At 50.3% G+C, this 16329-nt stretch overlaps 1 protein-coding gene and 1 long non-coding RNA gene across 2 annotated transcripts in view; one reads left to right on the forward strand and one right to left on the reverse strand.

Moving 5' to 3' along the window:
- SLC22A1 (solute carrier family 22 member 1) overlaps positions 1-6930 on the reverse strand; it is a 45851-nt gene extending 38921 nt beyond the window's left edge. Inside the window, exon 1 of the mRNA XM_037817648.1 lies at positions 6365-6930. Coding sequence (XP_037673576.1) covers positions 6365-6775 — 411 coding nt within the window. The 5' untranslated portion in view covers positions 6776-6930. The remainder of the gene's footprint in view (positions 1-6364) is intronic.
- Positions 6931-7764: 834 nt separating this feature from the next.
- Positions 7765-15833, forward strand: LOC119519891. Its single transcript, XR_005214110.1, has 3 exons — positions 7765-9325; positions 10362-14380; positions 14896-15833. It is a non-coding gene; the product is annotated as an uncharacterized LOC119519891 (long non-coding RNA).
- Positions 15834-16329: the final 496 nt, after the last annotated feature.

The following is a 16329-nucleotide window of genomic DNA, read 5'->3' on the forward strand; positions in this document are numbered from 1 at the left end:
AATCCCCGAAATATCCGAACACTCTTCCCAAATCCCACTCTGGAAGGGGGCAAATGCCCCCACAGAATGCTTGTGCCATTTCTTCTATTTATTTGCTGCTTAATTACATTTTAAGCACTTGGAGGTCAGGCCTTCACATACAATTGGAAAAATCAGACAGGGATTCTTGGAAGAGGAAGATTTTAGGATGGACATTGAGACATGGGTCCTAGGCCCATCCATTTATTCATTCAACAAACATTCATCAGACACTGATCATTTGGCTGACACCATGGCAGGGGTGAAGCTATAACTGAGAACAAGATGTCATGATCCCTGCCTTTGAGAAACTTTCAGTCTAGTGAGGAAGAAAAATAATAAAGAAAAAAACACCAATAATGATATAAATTCAGTTGTGATTGATGGAGTCAAGAAAGGAAATACACAAGGAGCTGAGCAAAGAGAGAGAGGTGAGAAAGTGTGTCTTCCTGGGGAAGTGGTGGCTTCCTGGGGAGTCAGTCCTCTGTATCCCTTGGGGGTGGGACGGAGATAGAAGATGATTCAGTGTGTCCCATGTCTCAAGAGCCCGGAGAAGGGAGGGATTCAAGGATGAGAAAGAGAGAGGAAAAGGCAGAAGAGCAGACTGCCTCGTGAGGGCTTTCGTTTTGTTCAGGGATTAGGAGAGGAGAGGACAGATTCTAGAGGACTTGGAGGAATGTAGAGGACTTGAAGGCAGAAGGAGCACCCTGGTGACAGCCTGTCTTCCCCAACACGAAGCACGGGAGAGGCCGGCTCAGGCCTGGACATGGCCGAAGGCTGTACACGGAACTACCCCCACTTCATCCAGCAGATGAAAGGTCAAGAAGGAGGATGGAGCTCCAGGGAAACAAGACGTTCAGGACGGGTGGAGCTGGGGCCATTCCTGGTACAGCCCTTTCTGGTTGGTGTCTAGGGATAGATTCTTCCTTTCCTTCTCCGGTCTCTCTCCACTGCTCTTCTTACTTCGGATTCATGGCTCCACCTTACCGGACGACCATGCACACCACTGAGTGGGACGGCAGTCAAGCCACTTGGCAACACTGGGCCTCAGTTTCCCAATCTGCAACAAGCACATTGGACCTGCTCCATCACACTCACGTGAAAATTGTTTCGGTGAATGTCTTAGTTTCCTGGGACTGCTGTAACAAAGAACCTCAAAGTGTGTGGCTTAGAACAACAGGGATTTACTATCTCACTGTTCTAGAAGCTAGAAATCTGAAATTAAGGAGTCAGCAGAACCGTGCTCCCTCTGAGTCCAGCAGAGGAGAATCCTCCCTGGCCTCGTCTAGCTTCTTTGCCGGCCGGCCTTGACGTTCTATGGCTTATAGCTGCATCACCCTAATCTCTGCCTCTGTCTTCACATGGCACTCTCCCCTTTTGTCTGTGTGTCTGTCCAAATCTCCCCTTTCGTATAAGGCCCACCGTAATCCAGTTTGCCCTCATTTTAACCAAGCACATCTTCAAAGGCCCTATTTCCAGATAAAGTCACCATCACAGAGCTAGGAGTTGGGATTTGGATATATTTTTTGGGAGGACACAGTTCAACCCCCTCACAGTAAATAATAAAGTATTTGATTTTTTAAAATGAGATTTTATTATCAACCCACCCTGAAATCCCTAAAAATGCCAGTCCTGAGCCATGCACTTCTCCTGGCTTTTCCTTTGGGTTCTACCATTAAGAACAGCTTCTGAATTTTTTTCTGAAAAAATTTATTGAAATTTTTCTTCTGAAATATAGATAAAAATCATATAGATTTTTATCTATATGATAAAAATCATATAGAAAAAAATTTTTCTTCTGAAATATAGATAAAAATTTTTCTTCTGAAATATAGATAAAAATCATATAGATAAAAATAAAATCCAGGCTGGAACCTGTTTAAACACCAAGTAAGGTAGCAGTTCTTTACCACCTAGAGTACATTCTCCCATTCAAATATCATCTGACTTCAGAGACTATTGGTGAGTCTCTCCCCTTAATTGTCTTATGACCCAGAACCCAGTATCTGCTCGCATAACTATTTCAGCTCAGTGGGAAGCATGTGCCTGCTGTTCCCCTCATTCTCTCTTCCCATCCAAATGCTGCGCTCCTTTGAAATTCAGCCTAAAGCAAACCTTCTCCGTGGATCCCCTCTCAGGAGGCCACCAACTTACAATGTTCAGATGGCAGTTCCTTGAGTTTTATCTGCCTGTGCCCTGTTAACTACCATGCACTGGCCCAGATAATTCCTAGGTGTTATCTGGTTGTCTCAGGGTCTGTTTCTCCAACTGGTCAACTGTTTCCTTTGTATCCCTCCACCCTGTTGCCTAAGATAATGTTCTCTAGGTACTAGGTTTCACTAAAGTTGCATGGTGGGGGCAGGGTATGTGGACTTGTCACATCTGAGCCTCAGATTTTTCTTTCTTGGCCATTGCATTTTGGTTTTACCTTTTTTTTTGGGGGGGGGGGCTTGTTGTGTTTTGTTTTAATCTTTGCAAGTGTCTATGCTGTCCTTCCTGAAATTGCCCTCCCTGCCATCTGTAGTGGGTTGAATGACATGCCCACCCAGGACTTCAGAATGTGACTTTACTTGAAATAAGGGTCTTTGTGGATGTAACTGAGTTAAGGATCTCGAGATAAGGTCATCCTGGATGACCTTCAACCCAATGACTTTTGGGTTGAGAGACAGGAGATGGCACAGGAACACGTGAGGCCACATGAAGACGGAGGCAGAGATCAGCGTGCTGCCCCTCCAAGTCAACCAATGCCAAGGATTGCCGGCAAACCCAGAGCTAGAAAAGGCCAGGAAGGGTTCTTCCCTGGAGCCTTCAGAGGGAACACAGCCCTTTGTCACCTTGATTTTGGATGCCTGGTTCCCAGAACTGTGAGAGAATAAATTTCAAGCCACCCATTTTGAAGTGATCTCTGACAGCTTTAGGAAACGAATACAGCATCTTCCCAAGGACTGTGCATGGAGCCCGGGAGTGCACAGGGTGGGAGGCTGCTGAGCATCTCAGGCTCACCTTCTCACCCCCAGCCTCTTGCTAAGGATTGACTCTGCTCCCCAGCAATGCTGAGGCTCTTTTGAGGAGTCACCTGCAAGGCTGTACGCCTGCCATGGCCACTCCCTGCCAGACACTAGTGTGTGCACACCAGGAAGACATGGCCGACCCCTCGGAAGAGCCCATGGGTGGGAAACCTGTGACTCTACCAGGCCCATTCGCTGCTCCTGCTGTGACTGCACCAGCAACAGGGATTTCCCTTCTGGCACAGCAAAGGAGGTAAGGGGCAATGATCACCAAACGAGATTCACCCAGAGTCCTTGTTCATCTCCATTCCGTCTGAGCCCTGCTTCTCTTGCTCAGTGTTCATGGCAGAGGAAGACAGAGGCTCACAAGCAAGGTATGTGGGCTGGGCTGAAGCTGGGGCTGAGGGAGCAGAAGCGAAGAAGCCAGGAGTAATCAAACATCAGGGAACATGTACATTCCTTCCCCAAATGGGCTTCATCATCCCAGTCCCCAAGCCTTGGGGTGGGTGTTAAGCTTGGTATTCAAATAAATTAGCTTATCTTCCTCCCTTATGCAAGTTCCAATGTCCAAGGCAATGCTAAGTTAAAGATTATTTCTGCAGAAATGAATAACTAAGGTTAATTCCCTGAGAATAAACTTCAGTTGAAGATGAGGAGTGGAAGCCAAGGCAGTTTTAAAGTGCTCAGAAAACAGAAGGAAAGTAGAAGGTAACTCTTATCCAGGAGCCAATGTCTATTTTCCTCCTGACCCTGAGTCCACCTTCAACTTCAGTCTGACTCCAAATGAACTCTTTCTCCTAAAATCAATTCCTCTTCCCTATCTCTACAGTGGCTCCAGGATTCTCTCAATTCATGTCCAAAGCTCTAGGTCTTGGGGGGGGGGGTCTCTTTGAAGCCCACCCCTTAATTCCCACAGGTAGCCAATCAGTTCTAAAACCCTTCGGTTCTCCTACATTGACCTTCCTCTCCATCTCCACCTGCCCAAACCGCTCCTTCCCTTGTCTTCCCATTCTCAGTTCCCAGCAGCTCCACTCTCCCAGTCCTGCAAGCCAGGACCCTCAGCCAAACTGGTTCCTCCTTCTCCCCAACTCCAGTGTCCATATCTCTCAATCATCTCTCCCTTTCATTCCTATGACAGCCATGAGAGTTGACATTCTCATCGGACTCTCATGTCTCCTTCCCTTGAGTAAAGCGTGCCCCTTCCAACCCCCACCTCATTGATGCAAGAACATTCTCAATAATCCAGGTTTGGCCACCTTGCTCCTGTGCCTAAATATGACTAAACTGCTTAGTAGGGATGCCAGATCTAAATAAAAATACAGGAGACCCAGTTACATTTGAATTTCAGATAAACAATGAATTTTTTTATTATAAGTGTGTCCCATGCAGTATCAGTATTTGCAGTCAATTATCATTGTCAAATATCACACAATGTCTGGGACGTGCTTATACTAAAAGAAAGTATTCACTTGCAACCCTATGCTAAGGACATTACACTCATGCACCAAGGTGAGATATCACCAACATCCTCCCTCATTACTACATTAGGGACCCTGGATTCCAATCATTTTAATAAGTCACTGCTCTCTGAATATAGCAGATGTCCCCTCTCCCCTGAACCTTGGCCCCTGTTCTCCCCCTTGGTGTGGAATTTTCTTCCTTCCCTCGTTCCCTTTCCTTTTTGGTCAAAATACCACCTGAGACTCAGCTCGAATGCCACCTCAGCAGCTGAGATTTCTCTCTGCTGGGAACTCACTGACCCTTCTGTGCCCACTCACAGCATTTACCACACGTGGCTTTGGGTTTATCATTAAATGCACAAATGCTCTTATTCTCACCAGCCTCCCTCCATCTCACTCAGTTTGAGGCTGCAAACTCCTTGAGAGACCTTCATGTCCTTCATCTGTGTGTCCCTCACAGCATCACACCCAAGGCCTGGAACAGGAGAAGCTCCAAATGTGTTTAATGAATGAATGAGAAAATGAGTGAATAGATGAATGACTGAATCTGACCCTTTAAAAGCAGACTGCATGACTACTTCTCCATCTTGATCTGCTCCTAGATTCCCAGTAAGAATGTCTGACAGTTAAGTATTCCTGGAAAGTGATTCTTCTCATTTGTTATCCGTCATAGGAGGATACTTCAGAGATCGGATGTTTATTCAATAGCATGTAAAGCAGGTCACACCAGCACTTGCTTCTCTTGAATTGGGAAGCCTGCTGCTCTGTCTTCCCCCAGATAAAGAGCTTATCAAGCCACTGGAGAGAGAGGAAACTGGGCTTTCATCTAGAACAGCAATAAATGATGCAACACCACTAAGAAAAGAGAAGAAATGAAGAGAGGAGACCCAAGAAACCCTGAGAGCCTGAGGGATGGGCATTTGGGGCAGAAAGACAAGGGAGGAGGGCCCAGGTACATCTTATTGCAGGGAAGCAATGCCCTCGCCAAACCAAGCAATTGCCGACCCAGCCTCTGAATAGGTTTTGGGCTATGGGTTGGCCAATTTTCCAAGAGCCCACACTTGTCATAGTGCAACGTTTTCAAAAGGGTCTGTGATAGAAAAAAAAGAAAAAAAAATGGAGTAGCACTTTTTACAAAATATTCTCAAAACAAAAATGCTCAAATAACTAATTAAACTATCCAAGCAAGCCCCCCTCTGATGCCTTTGCCCTATCCCAGGAGCCATAAATGAGCCTTCACAGAGTAACTCAGTCATTCAGTCTATATTTGGTTAGTGTTTTCACATTTTTCAGTCAAACTTTACACCCTAGAAGGTAGGTTTTATCATCCCCATTTTCAGGATGAGGAAACTGAGGGTCAGAGAGGCCAAAGTAACTTACCCAGTGACACTCAGGTAATAAGGGGCAAGGCTGAGATTCAACCAAATAGTCTGGCTCCAAAACCTGGGCAATTTCCACAACACCATGGCCGCCATCTTTTATATATCAAGTGTTGGGAAGGGGGCATCAACAACACTAATGGTGGGGAAATGGGAGCCAAAGTGAGTTCTGTGGATTCTTGGAGAAGACAGTGGGTGTTAAGAAGAGGGTCCCCTAGTCACTACATAGTCTCCTGTCCAATCCAACTCAGGTTGGATGAATTGTCTTCTCTGAACCTCAGCTTCCTCCTGGAAGACACGATTGTGTGCAGGATTAGATGAGAGGAAAATACAGAGTACCCTGTATGGTGCTTAATAAATATTACTCCCCCTGCCCCCCACCTTATTCCCTCTCCTCGATGTTCCTGGTGGGAAACTGAACCATATAAGATCTGTCTGTCATTTTCACCCTCTCCCTGAAAACTCCCATGTTACCCCAAATGGCAGAGTGTGTTGTCACCTCGGTCACGATGGAGGAGCCGGGCGAGTCGTACACCCAGCCATGCTGACAGGGGGCGAGCGGCAGGAGGCTCCTGTTGACCTCCAGTCTGGCCAGCGGGTCGACGCAGCCCAGCGCGCTCTGGTTCCAGTCCACCTCGTACCTCCTGCACTGGCGGGCGAAGGCTCCACCCGCGTCCCCGTGGCCGGGCACCGTGTAGTTCAGCTCCTCTCCCAGACTCCAACCACACCGCTGGCTCAGCTCGGCCACCCCGGGGCTCAGGCAGCGGTGGTCCGGGGTGAACCCCAGGAAGACGATGCCCACATAGATGGGGGCGAAGGCCACCGAGAGAAGGCATAGGAGCAGGAAGGCTTGCTTCTGGAACCAGCCGAACTCCCCGACCTGCTCCAAAACATCGTCCACGGTAGGCATGGCTGTGCTAGGATCTTCATCACTTTGAGCAGACCCGCTTTGGGCTGTGGCGGCCCGGTTCAGTGATTCATTCAGGTGTTGTTGAAAGCGGGTGGTTTGAAGTCAAGTTGCTGTTCAAGCAGGATGCATTTGGAAGGCAACCAACCAGAAATAATCTTTCACCCCAGTTTCATGGAGAGGGTAGAAAGCAAAAGGCCGGCCGGCTGGATTGTTTGCTTAATTGGGAAGCAAGTCAGCAAGGTTCCGCTTCAGAGAATTGAAGTTCATCACCAAAGCAAGGGGGGAGAGTGAGGGGGCACAAGTGTAAACAGATTTGCTATTAAGAAACTTCTTTTATAACCCAGCTAAATCAAAGACAGCAAACTGGCTCTTTGACATAGCTACTGGTTCTGCATAAATGCTACCACTTACGTCTTTGATGAGCATGGTGGATGTGTGGTGCATTTGTGTTCCAGGTCCCAGTTCTGCTTGTTGTTGAGGGATTCGAAGGCAAGAAACTTTTAGAAAAGGGGGCAGCAACCGACCACTGGTCAAAGCTCTGGGCCCCAACAGTTAGCCGATTCATCCAATCAGTGACTGTTAACAATAAAAGCATCAACTTCTGTTTTTGGAGAACCTGCTCTAGGCTGAAACATGTGGGATCTAATTCATTCTCCTTCAGGGGAGATGCTAGTACTCTCCCCGTCTTCAGCTGGAGAAACGGTGGCTTAGGGAGGGACGGTGGAGGGTAGTGCACTGCCCAAAGAGATAAGTCCCTGTCCTAATCCCCAGAACCTGTGTGAGCTTATTTGGAAAAAAGGTCTTTGCAAATGTGATCAAGGTAAGGATCTTCAGACGAGGAGACCATCCTGAATTATCTGGTTGTCCCTAAATCTAATGGCCAGTGTCCTTATAAGAGATACACAGAGTAGAAGACAGAAGAGGAGGAGGCCGTGACCACAGAGGCCGAGACTGGAGTGACACAGCCACAAATCAAGGTACACCGGCAGCCACCAGAGGCTGGCAAGGGACGGATTCTCCCCTAGAGCCTCCGGAGGTAGCACGACCCCAACGACACCTTGATTTGGGGTTGATGAGGGAATGAATGTCTGTTGCTTTAAGCAACTAAGTTTGTGGTGATGTGTTACAGCAGCCCTAGAAAACTAAGATAGGAGGGGAAAACAACTCTCAAAAGCTTGCGCCTTTTTTAAACTTGACCCCCGCTCTGCTCTAGAGCAAAGCCTCTTAGTGTATTACACTCTCTTTGGCTGCCCCAGGGACAATCCTCGCCAGCTCATTTTTTTGCTCAACTATTCATTTAACAAATATTTGCTGAGCCCTTGTGCCTGTCAAGCACTGGGCTGGGCTTCAGGACACAGGGATGGGGCAGCTTCCCATCCAGCGGGAAGGACACCACCACCAAGACTGGGGTGGCCGCTAAGGGCGCCGTGGGAGCCCCTCACCCGGGCCCTCAGACTGACAGGGCCCTGACATCCGCGGGAGTTGGCCAAGTGAAGGGAGGAGAAGCAGGAGGTGAGAGGCGAGACATTTACCGTCTGCCTTGCTCGGAGTCTCGCTCCCTTGCCAGCTTTGATGAAACAAGTGACCGCTTTGGCAGGGGATCAAGGACAGCTTCTGCCTGATGGTCAGCAAGAAACTGAGATCTGCAGGCCTCCAGCCATGAGGAACTGAATTCTGCCCATCGCTGTGTGAGCTTGGAAGTGGATCTTTTACCCAGACAAGCCTTGAGGTGAGGCTGACACTTCGGCTGCCAAGGGGCCAGTTCAGCTGTGTCTGCCCTCCTGACCCTCAGAGACTGTGAGAGAATAAATGTGTCATTGCACACTGCTAAGTTTGTGGGAATATGATTGTGTGGTGTACGAGTGATGCAGAGGGCTCTGGGAGTGGGTAGCATGGAAGAAAGGCCTGGAAGCAAGGTGAGCTCGGCCCTGCAGCAGCTCCATCTGGGTGCCTGGAAGCAGACTGCATCAGTGCCTGCCCCGGGGCTGCTGGGTGAGAGCCGGGTGGAGAGGGGGTGCCAAGGCCCTCCCCAGGATCCCTATCCCTGCTTCAAGGAAACACGGAGCATGGGGCCTGCTCAACCAGGGGACAGAGCTGGGAACCAGGCCATCCAACCCTCCAGCTTGCATCCCAGCTTACAGCCAGAGAGGCTCTCACATCCCGTTCCCGGAGCGGAGGATGGGGAGGTGACTTGTCCAAAGTCACCCAAAAAGGAAGTAGCAGAGCCTGGAACTGGGTACTGGACATGGCTGTGGCCTGGCGGTCGGCTGGCCTGGCCTCAAGGCTGAAATGAAAAGCAGCTTTTGGCTTTAACCAGATACCCCCCACCAGCCTCAGGGGCTGGGGTCTAACCCTCCGTGGGAAAGCCAGGCCTGTTCAAACGCACCCGCTGCCCTCCCACCTCGCTCCAGCTGAGGCAGCCCTGGTTGCCCAGGACCCTCACGGATCCCACCAGGTTCCACTGCCTCCCCCGGGCAGGCTCCTCGCTGCCTGACCGTGACACAGACTGACTGCTCCTGGGACCTGGACAACAGGGGCTTCTCTGAAGAGGTACAAGACCCCAGTGGGCTCTCTGCCTGGAGGAGCTGACAGAGCCTTCAGAGTGACGCAGGACAGAAAACAGCCTTCCACCCCACCCCGTGTCCGTTCCAGCCCCGGAAAGGGTGCATGGCACGGGGGGCGTCCCTGTCCCTGTGCCCACGGGAGGAACAGACAGGCCGGCAGCATGTGATGCTGAGCGATATCCTTTTGTTTCTAAGTCTCTGATCCCTTTGCTCTGTAGGCACTGAGAGTTGGTGTCTCAAGGCCTGTGGTCCACCGGCTGGTTTGGTAAAAAGCAGGACCCAAATCAGGGGGCTCCTGCTTTGAATGCCCCTCTCCCTACTGTGCTTTCTTCTTCGGAAGTGCTGGGGTCTCGGGCTGCTTTCTGGAGGGCAGAGGGTACTACCTGGCAGGGAGGGTGAGAGGCTGGGAGAGAGTGGGGGGTGGGGAGAGGGATGGGGGTAGACGAGGAGGGGGATGGGAGTGGGAGGAGGTGAGTGGGGAAGGGAAGAGACGGAGAGAAGGAGGGAAGGGGTGGGGGGAGAGGGTAGGGAAGAGGAAGGGGAGAGGAAGTGAGAAGAAATGGGACGGGAGGAGGAAGGGAGAGGGAGAAAGAGGCAAACTCTTGCCCGGAGGAAAGCCGTTTGAGCACACTCCGAATGCTGGACATTTGCCCTCTTTACCAGCCCCTCAAGCCCCCCCCCCCTGCCCCAGGCACTAGAGAGGAGACGGAATGGAGTCCAGGGGGCAAGTGCCAACCGAGGAAGACCGGGCCCTCCTTCTTGCTAAGCGAGCTGTGACAACGCGCCTGCCTGGGCAGGTGACGTGTGACCTCATGTAATCCTTGCAAGGGCCCTACGAGGTTGTCCACGTGTCAGAGATGAGAAACCGAGGTCCAGGGTTAATTATTTGCCCAATGTCATTCTGCTGGCTCTAGGCCGATTCTCAATAAATGAGCTTGCTCAAAGTCCAGTCGCTCTAGAATACTTTTACCAAACTCCATGTGCTGCAAAAATTTCAGGCAAATACCTGTAATTTGTTCTAGGACAGTTTGTGCCAGACCTTGGTTCCTCCGGAGGTCAAGGAGAAGATGCGGGGGTTAGAGCCAGTGCCAGGAGCAGGGGGAGAGGCAGGGCACACTGCTGGAAAAAGAAATGAAGGAAGTAGACTGTGGTCAAGGGCAAGCCCACCATCTGCCTATTAAACATCAGCCGAGTGTGTTGTAGATGCACTGCATTGACCTTCAGCACCACCAAGCTGACAAGTCCCCCTGCCCGAAGAACTGTGATGGCAGGATGGGGGTCACCTGGGACCTGGCCCGCTGCCCACCCAGCTGGTGAGCCGTGGTCCTGGATCCCGGGCAGTGGTTGCCTGGAGCAGAAGCTCCTGCTGTCACCACTGACACCCCTCTTCGTCAGCCTTGTTCGGGCCTGTGGGCCTCCCTACCAGGCACATGGGTTTGCTTTTTTCCACCTTGGTGCCCCTCAGGAGGGAACCAGCATGGAGGGGCAGATCTCTCCCCCCAGCCCCCAAACCCTTGCACCTTCTTCCAAAGTAGCTCCTTCAGACTGTGCCGAGGAGCAGTCATCGGAGTGTGGAAGCAGCTCCAGGGCCTTTGGAAGGTCTCCTAGCTGGAGTCACCCAAGGGCTGCCTTTCTTAGGGGCACAGCCTGTTCCCCCAAACCTGACGTCAGCACCTGGCCAGTCAGCTGGGGCCTCTGCTTTCCCCAGCCCCACAGCCCTGCTGACACAGAGCAAGACAGGAATTCCCTTCTCATCCCAGACAAGAGCTCCTTCTCCAGCACGGCTTCCCTTCCGGTCCTCCCTGGAGGACAAAGCAGAGGACCTATTTCATGAGGTCGTGAGATTCTCTACTTCTGTGATTTCCTCTCCCAGGCTCTGGGGCCATCTAGATCCAATGACCTTTGGGGGATTCTGATGAACTTGTTTGCCCATGATCATTGGTTTGTCCCCATTTGTTTGAATAAATAAATGAAGCAGAAGACAGGGATAAATTCAATTCCGTAATTATCTCTGTACCTGGCCTCCCTCCCCACCTGTAGTGCACAGGGGCTGTCAATGCCCAGATGCGTGCATTCCGGCATGAGGTCCCTGGAAACATCGTCTGCTCCCCCCACACCAGAGAGTGGGAATAACTCAGCCATTGACAGTGAAGCCAAGACCAGCCTGGGGTTTCCGGCTCTTGGCTGTACTCCTGGTTGCAGGTTTGGCTCTCTCGGACCTCGAGAGCTTGTTAGGTGTTCTCCAGGCATCAGGGTCAAAGCCTTCAAAGCCTTGCCCAAGAGGCCCAGCTCCTCCTGGGCAGGAACCAGCTCATCTCTCCACTACTACTTTCCACCTCACCCACCCTGCTCCCCAAGGGGAAGCCACAGGACCAACTGTTCATCCATCCATCCATCCATCCATCCTTCCATCCCTCCCTCCATCCCTCCCTCCATCCCTCCCTCCATCCACCCATCCATCCACCCATCCATCCATCCATCCATCCATCCATGCCACAAGGATGTAGGGTGTCCACCATCTGCCAGGCACTCCTCTTGGCTCTGAGAAGGCAGCAGTGAACAAAACAGATGATATTTGCCAAAGAGTAGAGGTACACAATAAACAAGATAAATAAGTGGACTACAGATTAGTGGGTGGTAAGTGCTAGGGCAGAACCATTAAGCAGGGGAGGGGAGTAGAAAGAGGGGGGCTGCGATTTTAAAGTGAACAATCAGGAGGTGAACTTTAGTTTCGAGGGAGGAAGGTGGAAGGTGAGCTTCAGACATCTGGAGAAAGACTGCTGCAGAGAGAGGGGCGGCAGGGACACAGGCCCTGCGGGCGGTGCCTCCCGATGAGTTGCAGGACTGGCGAGGAGGCCAGCATGGCCGGTGGGGAGCTGGTGGAGGGGGCAAAAGGACAAGATGAGGCCGGAGGGGCATTGGGTTCCAGATTGCAGCTTTGAGACTTGGGTTCTTCCTCTGAAGGAGGAGTGCGCCCCTTGGAGAGGGATGTGAGCCGAGCAGCAATATGCTCCAACGTGGGTTTGAAGGGACTGCCGAGTGTCGTGTCGAGAGGGACTGCAGGCAGCGAGGCAAAGAGCCAACTTGGAGTCAACTGCAAAGGTTCAGGCCCGAGGGGATGCTGGCAGCAGCGGTCAAATTCTGGGTATAATTTGGAAGTGGCGATGCAAGCATTTGCTGGCAGACTGGAGGTTGGCCATGAGCGGAAGAGAAGAGACGAGAAAGACCCCAATCTCTCCAGCCTGAGTTGCTGAGTTAACAGAGAGGGGACACCTTAGGAGGCTGTATGTAATCCAGGCAACGTCCGGAGATGTGCTTTGGGACAATGCTGGGGTAAAGGGCTTTGGAGTCACAGCTGAACTCAGATCCTGCTTTCATTGGTCCCAAGCTGTAGGACCTCAGGCAGGTTTCTCATCGTCCAAGCCTCAGTCTTCCAGGACTCACTGCTCTGGACAGTAAAATGGGGCAACAGTGGCTCCTCCCTGCATGATGGGGTTATGAGCATTAGGTCAGCACACAGATCAGCACCCTTTTCTGTAAGTCGTTCAGACTTTGCCAGCCATGGGGTTCCTGTCACGACTTAACCCCATCATTTCATGCTGAAGCAGCCACAGACAATAGGTAAATGTGTACGTGAATGAGCGTGGCTCAGTACCAGTGAGACTTTACTCTCGGACACTGAGTTTTGAATTTCGTCTAATTTTCACGTATCATGTAATCTTCTTATGATTATTTTTCAACCATTTCAAAATGTAAAAGAACGTTTTTAGCTTGTGGGCTGTACAAACACAGGCCTGGGTAAGCTGACGGATTTAAAGCTCAGGATTGGCACCGAATTAACAGTTCAATGTAAACCAGAAACCACTGTTACTACAGCAGCAGGAAAAGAGAGATTTAGATGGCTAATGTCCCTCTGATCCTAATTTTGGACTAAAAGCCTTCCCCAGACTGGTCTCTGATAAAGAGAGAGAGAGAGAGAGAGAGAGAGAGAGAGAGAGGGAAAGGGAGGGGAGGGGGAGGGAAGGAAGGAAGGGAGAAATAAAAAAAGAAAGCAAAGTAAGGGAAGAGCCCCAGTGTGTGGGCCTGGAAGCATGTCTGTTTTGCTTACGATCCCCAAGCCCCACTAGGGCCTGCAGAGAGAGGCATTCAATACAGTTCTTAAGTTTATGAATTAATCCATTATTGCAGATGTGTAAACTCCATAGGGAAGGGGGGGGGTGTCCCTAAGGAATTTCCAGGGTTCCTTAGAACCCTGAAAAGAGTCCGTGTCTCCACGTCCACAGCACATTGCAGCCCCATGACATCTCTTCTTCTGTCCCCTTTTTATCCTGCTTGCTCCCATCCTTCCTTCCTCACCAAGAAGGGTAGCTAACTGGGATTGTGTGTTTAGTGAGTCATGATGAAGTAAAAACTAGATCCTCGTTTTGCAAATCACAGAGGTGAGTAACTTGCCGAAGCTGCACGGCTACAAAGCCAGGTTTCAAGCCTGACCCCAGAAGCTGACCTTTTCCACTGTCACAGGCTGCCCCACTCCCGCCCCTCCTGCCCCGTTTCCCTCTACTCACCCCGCTGTGAACTTCGGGTGAACTAGACCATGGTGACCCTCCCTCCGCCTCTTAGGGGTTAGTACCTGGGAGGAGTTAGGAGTTCAGAATCCAGAGCCAGTCCAACTTGGTTCAAATCCCAGCCCTGTCACTTGCTAGCTGTGCAACCTCAGGGCTGCTTACTTAACCCTCTCTGGGCCTCAGTTTCCCCATCCATCAAGGGGCACGACAGTGCCGTCCACTCTGCAGGCTTGCCGTGAGGATTCGGTGAGCTACCATCTGAAAGGCCAGCACACGGTGAGTGCACACGACTGCCTGGTGTCAGCCTTCAGCACCCGTGCACCCCACCCCAGAGGTGCCCGGACAACCCTGAATCGTGACTTCTTCATGAGTTCTCTGTGGGAAGAGACTGCCCTAGTTCTCCCTCCATCACCAGTTCTGTTGCGGTGCTTGGCCTAAAGCACACACTCAGACCATCTTTTTGAGTGGATGAACAGGTGAGAAGATGAATGGGTTTTCTGCATCATGTTTTCAGGAGATCCCAGGAAAGGTGACCGCCCTGGACCACGAAGGGCACGGAGGAGACGAGTGGATGTGGTAGAGGAGGGTCGAGGCAGCCTGGATTAGGGGCGGCTGCCCTCTGGTTCCCTCAGCCCCAGCTGCACATGGGGTCATCTCCATTGTGTCCACTGGGTGCCTTCTCTGTAGACTGTGAGAGCCTTGGGGCAGGGGTGCATCTAATCTCCGTACCCCCAGCCCACCAAGTGAGGGAGAACCAATACAGGGATGGCAAAGCAGAGCCATTTCAGCGGGTCAGATACCATGGCAGTGTCAAGGCAGAGGCCACCTTGGAGGATTCAACCTGAAGGGGCGAGATCTCCGGGAGAAGAGCACAAAGGGCAGGGGCCAGGCCGATGGGAAGGGAGGGCCAGAGCAGGTTCTGAAACAGCCTATACTTGCTTCTGGGTTGACCAAACCCCCAAACACTAATCAGCCACCGCTTCTCATACAGATGACCATCTAGTCTAGGAAGCGTGACCCTCTGGAAAAAAACTGAACCAAGCACGCTGTGCCCACCCTTTCCAGTGGACGTTTCACCAGCCACCAGATCTGCCAAGGGCACAGATCAAACGTTTGGTAAACACTACACACTTGATGCCCCACTTGGAGACTTGCTTGCCACGTTTTCTACTGGAATTTCTCCTGTACTCAGCGGCCTCTCTTTTGAAAGACTCCGAGAAGCCTCCTACCAAGAACTGTTAAATCCAGCATTTTCCAAATGGATTTGAGCACAGGTCCTTTTCATTTCTTATATAGCATCTATTAAAATCCCATGAAACATTTGCTTTAGGAAATACTGCAATCCAACAACCCATACTGTGTTCCCACAAGGTTTTCTAGTTCAAGTCTGATTTTGCAGATCAAAAAACCACGGCCCCCTCTGCCCTCCCCACACATTCTAAGTATTTCGGTCCTGAAGCCAAAGCGTGACAGTGCCCCCCCCCAGGGGTGGGGGTGGGTGGGTGAGGAGGGCATCCCCATGGAGAGGTGGCCTCTCTGGGTGTCAGAGCCCAAGAGGGGTGAGAAGGGCATCCTTGCATGTCAAGGTCAAAGAAGTCAGGGAAAGACTGAGGAAATTTTCCAGACTGAAGACAATCCACGACCCTGAGCAGGATCCTTTGATGTTATTGTGACAAGTGACAAAATGGGAACAAAATCTAGGGATTAGCTGGTGACAGATTTTCCACATTCGTATTCTGGTTTTGATGGCTGCATCGTGGTCATGTAGACAGTGCTTGTTTGTCGGAATTACATATAAGAGTGTGTGGGAGCTGTAACCCATAACATCCTTTGAACTTGGTTCTATAGCTACTTATTAAATTATTATTTGAAAGCTATACCTTTTTGTATACATGTTAGATTTCACAATAAGGAAATGACTGAAACTATGGCACTATAACTCATAATAACTTTGGAAATTTCCTGTATAACTACTAGTTAAATCATGCTTTGGAAGATAGTACCTTTTTATATATATGTTATATTTCATAATAAGGAAATAACTGAAACCGTGGAATTGTAACCTATAATATTCTTTGAAATTTGCTAACTACTTGTTAAATTGCCCTTGGAAAGTTATCACTTTTATGTATATATGCTATATTCTACAATAAAAAATGATTAAAAAAACAAAAAGAATGAATAAAAAAAGTGTATGGGGATGACAAGGCATCAGGTTGGCAACTCTTACTCTCAAATGGTTCCGGGATAAAAAGTACTTTGTACTGCAGATTCAAACTTTCTATGAGTTCCAGTTGTCTCAAAGTTTGAAGGAGGAGGAGGAGGAGAATAGAAAAAAGAAGGGAAGGAGGGAAGGGGGGAAGGAGGAGGTGGTGGAGAAGAAAAGAAAGAAAATCTGAAACCCAGGGTGAGCCCCAGGGCTGCC

The sequence above is a fragment of the Choloepus didactylus genome, chromosome 24 (assembly GCF_015220235.1).
Source record: "Choloepus didactylus isolate mChoDid1 chromosome 24, mChoDid1.pri, whole genome shotgun sequence".
In the NCBI taxonomy this organism is placed as follows: Eukaryota; Metazoa; Chordata; class Mammalia; order Pilosa; family Megalonychidae; genus Choloepus; species Choloepus didactylus.